General features: G+C 37.3%; 1 protein-coding gene across 1 annotated transcript in view; it reads left to right on the top strand.

The window, feature by feature from the left end:
* Window positions 1–13,030, top strand: part of ITSN1 (intersectin 1 (SH3 domain protein)) — a 199,682-nt gene that overhangs the window by 79,847 nt on the left and 106,805 nt on the right. Inside the window, exons 12-16 of the mRNA XM_011950058.1 lie at window positions 1,641–1,903; window positions 3,736–3,885; window positions 3,971–4,111; window positions 10,139–10,226; window positions 10,671–10,810. Of these exons, the coding sequence (XP_011805448.1) occupies window positions 1,641–1,903; window positions 3,736–3,885; window positions 3,971–4,111; window positions 10,139–10,226; window positions 10,671–10,810 (782 nt within the window). The remainder of the gene's footprint in view (window positions 1–1,640; window positions 1,904–3,735; window positions 3,886–3,970; window positions 4,112–10,138; window positions 10,227–10,670; window positions 10,811–13,030) is intronic.

The following is a 13,030-nucleotide window of genomic DNA, read 5'->3' as shown; positions in this document are numbered from 1 at the left end:
GCTCAAAAGTATGGATTTTGGTGAGGCAGCACAAACATTCAGTTCCCAACAATGGCATTTAGTGTACTCTCAGTGTCTTGCAGTCACAACCTCTCTCTTGTCCCAAGATACTTTCCTTACCCCAAAACAAAACTCCATATCCATCATTCCCTCCAGCCTGTGGCAACCACCAATCTGCTTTCTGTCTCTTGGGATTTACCTATTGTGGATATTTCATATAAATTGAATCATGTATGACTGTTTATGACTGACATCTTTCACTTGGCACAATATTTTTGAGATTCATCCACCTTGCAGATGTATCACCTTACATCATCCCTTTCTGTGGTAGGGGGACTTTGAAATTTTTTTTTTTTTTTTTTTTTGGGATGGAGTCTACTCTTGTCACCCAGGCTGGAGTGCGGTGGCACAATCTTGGCTCACTGCAACCTCTGCCTCCTGGCTTTAAGCGATTCTCCTGTCTCAGCCTCCCAAGTAGCTGGGATTATAGGTGCCTGCCACCACACCCAGCTAATTTTTTTGTATTTTTAGTAGAGACAGGGTTTCAACATGTTGGGCAGGCTGGTATGGAACTCTTGACCTCAGGTGATCTGCCCACCTCAGCCTCCCAAAGTGCTGGGATTACAGGTGTGAGCCACTGCACCCAGCCAGGACTTTGAATTTTAAGGTATCAGAATAGAGGACACCATCTCCTCTGAAATTACCAAAGGTGAGCAAGGAAACCAATACGTACTTGCCCTCTTTCATCTCTAATTGCTGACTACAGTATGTGAAGGAAGTCTGTCTAAAGCAGTGAAGTCCAAACAGGAATGTGGGAAGAAGCCAAAGAAGGATGCTCGCAGCTGCAGATCTCAAGGCAGAGTGAGAAGTGATGGTTCTTAGACGTGGACCAGGGACTGGCATGCTGCACAGGGTGGCAATGAACACTCCCCTGGCTGGGGTTGGTACCAAGGAGGATTGCGTGAGGCCGACACGGAAATGAAATAGACGCTGTTGAGGGTAGTAAGGGACGCGGATGATGGGATTGTAGAAAATTTAGAAATAAAATGGACAGAAACAAAGTATTAGAGAAAAAGTGATAGAACCGAGTAATCATTCTAAATTTATAATTGATGTGTCAAAGAAGGAAACTGAATAATGGGTTAGAAAAAATTGTTGACTGACTGTGATCTCTATAGGGATAAGGACACAGCTTGCTCTTCAGTGTGAAAAGCTCACCTTTAGCTCTGCTTTGAGAAATCTTGTTAGAATACAGGACTCATCAGCACAGTTATAAGGCAAGGGGAAGGAAGGAGAGAGGCAGAGACTCATGGTCCGGAAGAGAGGGGGTTAATTCCTAAGGCAAGCTCATGGGAAGAAGGGAAAGGATGGAGTAACAGGGAAGGAAAGGAGTCTGGGTAGGGATGTAGAACTGCTAGATGAGGATCTTTTAGAAACAGTGTTTGGTGTGGAGGAGAAGATATAAGCAGAGAGGTTAGGCAAAGGGGGTTTTATTGTGCTCATTAACAAGGACACAGAAGCTTAGGGAGTTCTGAGTTTGGGTTTGTACTACAAGTTTCAAATACACTGGTGAGTTTTCCTTTGAAAAGAGTATGTTGAAAATCATGAGCTTTCATAGTTGCTGTGTTCCTTGTCTGAAGTAACGTTTGAAGATAAGAAGCGGGAGAACTTTGAACGTGGCAACCTGGAACTGGAGAAACGAAGGCAAGCTCTCCTGGAGCAGCAGCGCAAAGAGCAGGAACGCCTGGCCCAGCTGGAGCGGGCAGAGCAGGAGAGGAAGGAGCGTGAGCGCCAGGAGCAAGAGCGCAAAAGACAACTGGAACTGGAGAAGCAACTGGAAAAGCAGCGGGAGCTAGAACGGCAGAGAGAGGAGGAGAGGAGGAAGGAAATTGAGAGGCGAGAGGTAAGCAGGCGAGAGTGGAGCCACCCCGAGTTAGTGTGCAATTACCCCTTTTCAGAATTATCCAAGTGATCTAGTCATGCCATCTTTGTCTTTTTATAATTCAATAGTTTTAGTATATTCCCAAAGTTGTGTAGCCGTCATCCCTAATTCCAGAACATTTTCATCACTCCAGCTCCTTACCCATTAAGCAGCTACTCCCCATTTCTTTCTCCCTCCAGCTCCTGTCTGTCATTGATTTACTTTCTATCTTTCTAGATTTACCTATTTAGGACATTTTTTATAAATGGAATCATCAATATATGGACTTTTGTTTCTGGCTTTCATTTAGCATAATGTTTTCAAGTTTCATCCACGTTGTAAAAATCAGTCCTTTATTCCTGTTGATGGCTGAGTAATATTTTATTATATGGGTATACCACATTTTTTAATTCATTCAGCAGTTGATGGTCGTTGTGGCTGTTATAAACAATGCTGTTATGAACACTAATGTACAAGTTTTTGATGATACAATTTTGTAACAAACCACTGATACCAGTTACGTGTTTTTCCAGACTGTTTTATCTGTATACACCTATATAAAAATATAAAGGTTTATATGGTGGAGAGTATGAGGGTTGTGCAATTTTTTAAAAATCAGTGTAATAGTGTCATACCAATTACAACCTTCTTTTTGTTTGTTTGTTTGTTTGTTTGAGACAGAGTCTCACTCCGTCACTTCCAGGCTGGAGTGCAGTGGCATGATCTCAGCTTACTGCAACCTCTGCCTCCTGGGTTCAAGCGATTCTCCTGCCTCAGCCTCCTGAGTAGCTAGGATTACAGGTGCCCACCACAACACCCAGCTAATATTTCATATTTTTAGTAGAGATTAGGTTTCACCATGTTGGTTAGGCTGATCTCGAACTCCTGACCTCAGGTGATCCACCTGCCTCAGCCTCCCAAAGTGCTGGGATTACAGGCATGAGCCACTGCGCCCGGCCTGTGCAACCTTCTTTTTAAACTCTTTTAAAAATATGTCTGGGACATCCTCCCTATATTCTATGGAAGTCTTCATAAATTTAGCACCATACCTGGAAAGGGACTAAGCCAATCTTGTCTCTTTTTCCAATTTTAGTACATTACTGCAGAAGCAACACATAGTTCTCTGATGTGAATGAAAGATAAAAATGAGGAATTTTTCGATATAAAAAAGTAGCCTGAGTGCCGTGCCTCAAACTTGTAAAATCCCAGCACTTTGGGAGGCTGAGGAGGGATGATCACTTGAGGCCAGTAGTTGGAGGGCCACTGCATTCCAGCCTGGGTGACAGAGCAAGACCCTGTCTCAAAAAAAAGAAAGAAAGAAACTTATAGACATAACTCGTTTTTTTTTGAGACAGAGTCTCTCTCTGTCGCCCAGGCTGGAGTTAAATAATAACTTCTCTTTTGGTGGAGTAAAATCAACTTTTGTTTGTTTTTGTTCAGGGGTGTTTTAGTTTGATTTTACTGCATAAAGAAATTTGCCTTCTTGGCGTGTCAGTATGTAAGAAGGAGCACTTTTAGTTAGTACATCAAGCATTCTTGAAGGCATAAAGAATGGAATTCTAATGGAGAAATGATCCTGTCGTCTTACATAAATATAATATTACATAAATATAATAGCCAGTTCTGTGTATTTATTCCCATAGAAGGAGTACCGTATTTTTGTAAGTTATTTTTTGTTTTGTAATGTGATTTCTTGTAATGTTTATTATTTACTCCCTAAAAGGAAGGACTTACTAGATGTCACTTTTGTGAAGAGACATTGTGTAGTGTAAGAACTGAAAAATTAGTAATTTGTCTCTTTGTAAATGTCACAGGCTGCAAAACGGGAACTTGAAAGGCAACGACAACTTGAGTGGGAGCGGAATCGAAGGCAAGAACTACTAAATCAAAGAAACAAAGAACAAGAGGACATAGTTGTACTGAAAGCAAAGAAAAAGACATTGGAATTTGAATTAGAAGCTCTAGTGAGTGAAGTTTGGTTATACTTTGGAAATAGTTGGAACCATTAAAAACAGTAATAATTTTTTATTACTCTTTCATTTGTTCAAGAATGATAAAAAGCATCAACTAGAAGGGAAACTTCAAGATATCAGATGTCGATTGACCACCCAAAGGCAAGAAATTGAGAGCACAAACAAATCTAGAGAGTTGAGAATTGCCGAAATCACCCATCTACAGCAACAATTACAGGTGCGGAAATATGCCTCTTAAATGCTATTAAACTGGCATCCTTTTCTCTAATTCATTTCATTTACTTATTTATTCAGTAAACATTAAGCAACTATCTTGTATTAGGCACTGGGAAGCAAAAATGAAGTAGACAGGGTCTTTGTGTGAAAAGTAGCCTGTCAAGGAGACAGACTCAGCAAATGTTTATTGAGCACTGCTTTGGGCCAGGTGCTTTTGCAGTTTCTGAGGCTACAGCAGGGACAGACAGTCTTGTCTTCTGGGAGTTTACCCTCTGTTTGCAGGAGGAACAGAGACTAACAAAATAAAGTGTGTACTGTATTGGAAGATGAAAAGTGCTAGGGAGAGTGAGTAGGGAAGGGAATAGAGAGTCCTAGGGATAAGAAAGGTGGTGATTTTAACTAAGGTAGCCAAGACAGGTCTTTCTGGATGGTGACACTTGAGCAGAGACTTGAAATTATTGATAGGCCAAGCCATGTGGGTATCTGGCAGAGCAAGATCTAGGCAGAGAAATAGCAGTGCCAAAGTCCTGAGGCCATGACAAGACTCTTGAGATGCCAGTTACAGCAAAGAGACTACTGGTTAGAGCAGGTGGGAGCTGGATCACACAGAACCTGTAGTCCACCAACAGGACTTTGGCTTTACTGCGATAATTATAATAAATAAGTACACTTAAGTATTTTAGGGGGTCATATGAGAGCTATACGTATAGTAAATAGTTGGAGATGCACAGAGCACTATTAGTTCTCTCTTCATTTTAAAGCCTATCCAAAGTTGTTATGATATAACCTGGTTTGGTACCAAGTGTTGAACTATAGGGGCATCAAATTCATGTAAATGTTGCCTGCAGATGATCATGTTTGTCTGTGACTCTTTTATGTCAGACTTTTTCTCAGCATGATGTTTTTGAGATGTATCCGTGTTATTGAGTGAATGACTCCTTTGTTTCTTTTCATTGCGGAGTAGTGTTTCCTTATATGTCCATTCACCTATTGGTTGATACTCAGGTTCTTTCCAGTTTGGAACTTTTATGAATAAAACTGCAGTGAGCATTTATGTACAAGTCTTTATGTGGAAATGGTTTATTTCTCTTGGGTAAATTTTTAGGAACGGAACTACCATGTCATATAAGTATATATTTAACCCCATAAGAAACTGTCAGGCTGGGCACAGTGGCTCACACCTGTAAACCCAATACTTTGAGAGGGCAAGGTAGGAGGATTGCCTGAGCCCAGGAATTTGAGACCAGCTTGGGCAACATAGCAAGACCCCATCTCTACATAAAAAAAAATTTAAAAATTAGCTGGCATGGGGGCATTCACCTGTAGTACCTGCCTGAGGCAGGAGGGCCACTTGAGCCCAGGAGATGGAGGATGCAGTGAGCTATGATTGAGCCACTGACAGCCTGGGCCACAGAATGAGACCCTGTTCAAAAAAAAAAAAGAGAGAGAAGAGAAAGAAAAGCAAGAGAACTGTCAAACTGCACAGAGTTTCTACCATTTTACATTCTGATCATTTAATTTGTATTTCCCTGAAGGCTAATGATGTCAGGAATCATCTTACGTGTTTATTGGCGAGTATCTTTTACTGTATATCTTGGTTGAAGTGTCTGAACAAATCTTTTGCCCATTTTTTATTGGGCTGTCTTACTATTTATTTGTAAAAGTTATTTTTATGTTCTTAACAAGTCATTTGTCAGATACATGTTTTGCAAATATTCTCTCCCAATCTGACTTGGGTTTAATTTTTGTAATGGTATTTTTTAAAGGGCAGAAGTTTTAAATTTTGATAAAGTTCAGTTTACCATTTTTTTCTTTTGGTGTTCGTGCTTTTTATGTTCTATCTAAGAAATCTTTGACTACCCCATGATCGCAGATATTTTATTTTCTTCTAGAAGTTTTTGGAGTTTAAAAAAAATAAGTTTTATAAGTTTTTATAAATGGAAAAAAAAACTTAAAATTTTAAGTTTCATAGTTGTATCTTGTATGTTTAGGTCTATGAGCTATTTCAAGTTGATTTTTGCATATAGGGTAAAGATTGAGGTTTTTTTTTTACATACTGATACACAGTTGTTATAACACAATTTATTAAAAGCACTGGCTTTTCTCCCATTGAGTTACCTTGGTAGCTTGTTGAAAATCGGTTAAACATATTTGTAATGGTCTATTCTGGACTCTATTCTGTTCTTTAGATCTGTCTGTCCTTTACCAGTATCTCACTCTGTCGACACCTAATTTTTGAAGTCAGGTGATACGAATTCTCTGTTATTGTTCTTATTTTTTCAGAATTGTTTTTGGTTATTCTAGGTCCTTAACATTTCCATGTACATTTTAGAATCAGCTTATCAGTTTTTACAAACATGCTTGGAATTTTGTTGGAATTCCATTGAATTTATAAATCAATTTGGGAAGATTTGACATCTTAGCAATAGTAAATCTATGGCATAAATCTCTGTTTAGGTTGTTATAAATTTCTCTCAGCAATGTTTCATAGTTTACCCTGTCTAAGTCTTGTATATACTTTGTAAAGTTTATCCCTGAGTATTTTGTGGCTTTTGATGCTATTGTATATTGCATATTTTTATTTTAGTTTCCAGTTGTTTGGTGCCAGTATATGGAAATAGAATTTATTTTTGTATATTGACCTTATGTCTGTGATTGCTTAACTGACTTTCTTTGTATGTCTTACTTTGTTGACCAGAACCTCCCATACTATATTGGATAGAAGTGGGAAGAGCCTTGTTCTCTCTCGATGAAGGAAAGCTCTCTCACCATTGAGTATAGTGTTAACCAGGGTTCTTGTAAATGCCTTTTATCAGGTTGATGGACTTCCCTTTTTGCTGAGGCTTTTATGATGAATGGGTGTTGAATTAGATCATATGTTTTTTCCCGCATCTATTGAGATAAGTATTATGATTTTTCTTTCTTATTTTGATAATATGATGAAATACATGGATTGCCATTTGAATGTTAAATCAGCCTTCCATTCTTGGGATAAACCACTTTTGATCATGGTATATTACCCTTTATTAAAATATTTCACTACATTCCATTTCATATTATTTTTTAAAGGATCTTTTTAAATCTGTTGAATTCAATTCAACAGAGATAATTGGTTTTTAGTTTTCTTCTAATATGCTTGTCTAGTTTTGATATCAGGGTAATGCTGGCCTCAGAAAATGAGTTGGAAGGTATTCCTTCCTCCTCTATTTTCTAAAAATGTTTGTGTTGAAATAGCATTTCTTTTTTAAATTTTGGTGGCATTCACCAGTGAAGCCCTCTGGACCTGGAACTTTCTTTGTGGTAAGACTTAATTATAAAATGTATTCAGTGGGTATAGGGCTATTCTGATTTTCTTTTTCTCCTTGAATCTGTTTTGATTATTTGTATCTGTCAATGAATTTGTTTATATTATCTAAATTATTAAATTTATTTGTATAAAGTTGTTTATAACATTCTCTTATTGTATGCAAGTCTGTAGTATCTGTAGTGATGTCCCTTCTTTCTTTCCTGGTATTGGTAATTTGTGTCATCTCACTCCCATCTTCCTGCTTCCTCCTCCTTTTCCTTCCTAATCCCTTCTCTCCTTTCTCCTACTGTCTCTCTCCTCCTTCTTTTCTTGATCAATCTATCTGGAGTTTGTTGATTTTTAAAAAATAAGTTCTTGGCTTTATTGATTTTTTTTTTTTAATAAGCTCTTGGCTTTATTGTTTTTCTCTGTGGTATGTTTGTTTTCTGTTTTATTTATTTATGCTCTTTTTCTCTTGTTTCTTCCATTTACTTATGGGGGTTTAATTTTCTTTTGTCGAGCTTCATAAGGAGGAAGTTTAGATAATTGATTTTGGACCTTTCTTCATTTTTGATACAAACATTTTAAGCTTTAAATTTCCATCTAAACACTGACATTACCATATCCCACAAATTTTTAATATGTTGCGTTTTCATATTTATTCAATTCAAAATCTTTTAAAAATTTTCTTTGTAATTTATTCTAATTCTTTCACATTTATTGAGATTTATGGCTCAGCATATGATCTGTCTTGGGGTATTCTATGGGCACTTGAAAAGAATGTGCATACTGTTGTAGTTATGTGGAGTGTCCCCTAAATGTCAGTTAGATCAAGTTGATTCATGGTGGTCTTCAAGTCTCCTATGTCTTGACTGATTTTGTGGCTACTTTTATTAGCTACTGAGAGTGGGACACTGACATCTTGGTCATTGTGGATTTGTCCATTTTCCTTTCATTTCTGTTCAGTTATTGTTTCATGTACTTTGAAGTCCTAAGAACGTTCTTATACATTTGAAATTTGAGATTTGTCAAGTAAAAAGTATCAGAAGTTGATTGCTGGAAATTATTTTAAAATGTTACAAAATGCATGCACCTTTTTAAGTATATTTTTCTTTTCTTTTTTTTTTGAGACAGAGTCTCACTGTTGCCCAGGCTGGAATGCAGTGGTGCAATCTTGGCTCACTGCAACCTCCGCCTCCCAAGTTCAAGTGATTCTCCTGCCTCAACCTCCCCAGTAGCTGTAATTACAGGCAAGCGCCACCACACCCAGCTGATTTTTCTATTTTTTGTAGAGATGAGGTTTCACCATGTTGGCCAGGCTGTTCTCGGATTCCTGACCTCAGGTGATCCGCCCACCTTGGCCTAAGTATATTTTTCTATGTGTTAACTCTCTTTAAGTGTCTTTCATTAACTCTTGAGGTGAAGTTTCATAAAATATTCTCCTGGAAAATTTAAGGATGAAGGCCATGGGTTTATTTATCTAATTATTATCACCTAATACTATATGACCAAGTACAATTTTTATTATTTAAGATTGATGCTTAGAATGTTCACTTACTGATAATATGATAAAAATCAGGATTCCCCAAAATGTAATGAAGTGAAAAATAAAACATTCTTTGAAGAAAGAAAAGTACGTAGTAGGTAATGAGATACTGGTTTCCTTTCTGTACAGGGATTAGCAGATACTTGCCTTGGAGATAAGTCAGATCTGATATGTGTATTCTGTTTTATCAAGTTTTTTTTTTTTTCTGTTATGGATTATTCATAGGAGAAGATGCTTCTAAATTCTTGCTATTGAGTTAACTCTTTCTACCATTTAGACATACATTACAGAGATTTATTCTACGTAAGCCAGTCTGTATCTAAAGGTGGTTATTCCAAAATGGATGGGTTTTTAGCTTCTGATGAAAAATTTTAATTTAGGCATTTTTAGTTTTTCAAACAAAAAGTCAATATATAGACTTCATTTTTTATCAAGGTAAAAATGAGTCAAATATTCTTTATTATAACCTGGGAAGGCTGCCATTTACTGAAATGTGCAGAAACTATACAGGATATTTTCAGCTAAATTTAAGCAAATACTATGCTTGGCAAGTTAACCACAAAAATTCAAACAGCCTGTGCAGTGTGGCTTAACTTTTTTCTTGTGTCAGTTAAAAAAATAGTTGCTTCAAAACTTTTGTGTACCTGTTTAAAATTCCATCCAGTGTGGTGGAAAAATATATATAGCAGCTAAGAGTCTAGTTGTTAAAAATCTTTGATTTCTGTTTCCAACTTCAGGTATATGGTAAACCTAAGTTCAGCCTTAGTAAGTATCAAAGTTCAGGACAGAGTAATAAGATAACTCCTATTTAGACCACTGAGTGAGTTTACAAACAGTAGGATCACTGCATTTGCATTTGATCCCAGTGCCATTGGAAGATCATTACTTCAATTTATCTCTGTGGAGTAGTACTTAATGTACATTTTTTGAAGCTCATATATATCCAGTAAGTCAACAAAAATATAAGAAATATCAGGGAAGCTATCGCTGTCTTAACTTTATTTTAGGGAAAAGCATTTGGCAAACAGTTAATTTATTGGCAAGAAAGCAGGAGCCTCACCTAACGATTAAATGCAGCTTCACCATACAGGATTTGGGAAGAGTCTGAGAAAACTGACTTAAGCTCTGCCTGGATCTTAATGTAGACATGGTAGCCTTCCCTGTCATTCATTACTGTTTTCCTCCTTCCTTCCCAGGAATCTCAGCAAATGCTTGGAAGACTTATTCCAGAAAAACAGATACTCAATGACCAATTAAAACAAGTTCAGCAGAACAGTTTGCACAGTAGGTGTTTATTTTTAAAGTTGGCCTTTTCTTTTTCCTTTCTTTTTTTGTGATGGAGTCTCGCTCTGTCCCCCAGACTAGAGTGCCGTGGTGCAATCTCGACCCACTGTAACCTCCGCCTCCCGGGTTCAAGATTCTCTCGCCTCAGCCTCCCAAGTAGCTGGGACTACAGGTGCACGCCACCACACCCAGCTAGTTTTTGTATTTTTAGTAGAGATGGTGTTTCACTATATTGGCCAGGCTGGTCTTGAACTCCTGACCCCAGGTGATCTGCCCGCTTTGGTCTCCCAAAGTGCTGGGATTACAGGTATAGGCCACCGTGCCTGGCCTTCTCTTATTTTATAACCAGCAAGAATTTCCTTAAGTGAAATGAGAACATTAAAAAACATTTTCCTCACTGCAAATTAAAGTTGTTCTTATCTTTGCAATGTTTTTCTAAAATAGGAGATTCACTTGTTACACTTAAAAGAGCCTTAGAAGCAAAAGAACTAGCTCGGCAGCAGCTACGAGACCAACTGGATGAAGTGGAGAAAGAAACTAGATCAAAACTACAGGAGATTGATATTTTCAATAATCAGCTGAAGGTAACTCTTCTATGTGTGCCTACATGTATGTCCTACCCTTTAATTTTTTTAACTGTCCAAATGATTAGTTGCTATTTAATCTCAGGCAGAAAAATTTATTATGCCATTGTGAGACAATCTAAATTGCACTTTTCTACTTGAAAATACAAAAATGAATTTGGCATCTATAAATTAGGGCTGAATGAGTGGCCCCAGCATGACATCTATTTTTAACCTGAATCATATTTTGACACATCTCCATTCTTTTGTCTGTTTGCGATCACATCAAGTTGATTCCAAAAGCTTTATCTCTCTTATGTTCTTTGAATACTATTAAAAGGGATTGTTTTTTAAAACTAAGAATTTTTCTGCCACTTCTTATCTTCATTGCGCTTAAATGTAGATCTTTATTTTGTTACCTCACATTTTTAAATCTTACCGTTTTAGTGGAGTAATTGCTTTTGTCTCTTGTGGCAGAAGTGGTGTATGGTTTTGTCACATTTGCGCAGTAAAATTGGGAAAATGCCAAAACTCTGAGGAAATGTAAAATGGTTAGATCACAGCCTCTTTCAGATTTGGTGTTTCTGATTTAACTTTACAACTGTATCATCTTAAGAATATTAATTATTGGCTGGGCGTGGTGGCTCACGCCTGTAATCCCAGCACTTTGGGAGGCCGAGGCGGGTGGATCACGAGGTCAGGAGATGGAGACCATCCTGGCTAACACGGTGAAACCCCATCTCTACTAAAAATACAAAAAAAATTAGCCAGGCGTGGTGGCGGGCGCCTGTAGTCCCAGCTACTTGGAAGGCTGAGGCAGGAGAATGGCGTGAACCCGGGAGGCGGAGCTTGCAGTGAGCCGAGATCGTGCCACTGCACTCCAGCCTGGGTGACAGAGCGAGACTCCATCTCAGAAAAAAAAAAAAGAAAAAAAAGAATGTTAATTCTTAAAATCACAACACAGTTTATTTCTTATAAACAGTCATATACTACTTTAGATGTATGTAGATACTAACGTTTTTGTTATTCTTATAAGAAATTGGATGTTATACTTTTTTCCCCTCCAAATATTTGTTTTCCTTATCTAACTTAAAATTCTTTATACTTGACTCTGGCCAATTCAGCTTTTGACAGTAGGAAGAAGTAAAACTCCTATTCTTTAATTCTAAAAACAAAATTAAAAATTAGAAATTATATTTGAAACTTTTATAATAGTTGACCTTTGGATTGAGATTCGAGGCCAAATTGTCTAGACATCTGAGTTGGAGGTATGTGTGCTGTTCTTTCAGAGTATTAGGTAATGATCTTTTCTCAATTGTACAATTCCAGGAAAGTGCTCTTAGGGGAAATATTATTTGAGCCAACTTAGTGTTTTTCTTCACTTTGCTTTCATGCTTACACAGTGTGTGTATGTTTGTACACTATATATGTTCTATATTCATGCATATATGATTATGTGTGGTATGTCAGTATTGGAAGTACAGCTGTAAATTAACCATCTCAAGAATAAGTACAATTAAAAACAAAAAAAACAAAAAAGATTAAGTTCAATTAAAACATGCTCACATTAACTTTCATTGTCACTTGTCTCTTTTATAGGCAAAAAAAAAGAAAAAAGAAAATAGCATTGTTGCAAAACCTACATTGCTTTTTAATAGTCTCTTGGGATATAAACTGTTAAATATTAAGCTATCTTCTGAACCCAGGTAGTAGTCCAGATTTGTGCCTTCACATTAAGATTCTTTTTCTAGAAATTTGACTCCCCAAAACAAGGTTCAGGTATTAGGAAATGATACTCTAGTGAGAGACTTTTGATAAATGTCTAGAAGATCTGTAGATTAAATAATTTTGGTGATGGAATTGCTGTTGCCATTACTAAAGAGAACACCCTTATTATGTGGTGAGTCACCCCTACTTTGTTTAATTGACTATGGCTGCTTTCAGCATCACAGAGTTTCTTATATAAAGGCTAATTTTAGCCCCCCTTCCCACTAGCCCTTTTTCCAAATATACTTATTTTTAAATAAGAATATTTCTTCTTGTTTTTTAATTTTAATTTTGGCCTTCTCTTATTAACTTTAAATTTAAATTAATAAGATGAGTTTAAAAATCACAGGTCAGGCCAGGTGCAGTGGCGTGTGCCTGTAATCCCACCACTTTGGGAGGCAGGTGGATCACTTGAGCTCAGGAATTCAAGACCAGCCTGGGCAAAAGGGTGAAACTCTGTCTCTACTAAAAAAA

The sequence above is a fragment of the Colobus angolensis genome, unplaced genomic scaffold (genome assembly GCF_000951035.1).
Source record: "Colobus angolensis palliatus isolate OR3802 unplaced genomic scaffold, Cang.pa_1.0 Scaffold300, whole genome shotgun sequence".
Lineage (NCBI taxonomy): Eukaryota > Metazoa > Chordata > Mammalia > Primates > Cercopithecidae > Colobus > Colobus angolensis.
The sequence above is the reverse complement of the archived record's forward strand: the minus strand, read 5'-3'. Positions and strand labels throughout refer to the sequence as shown.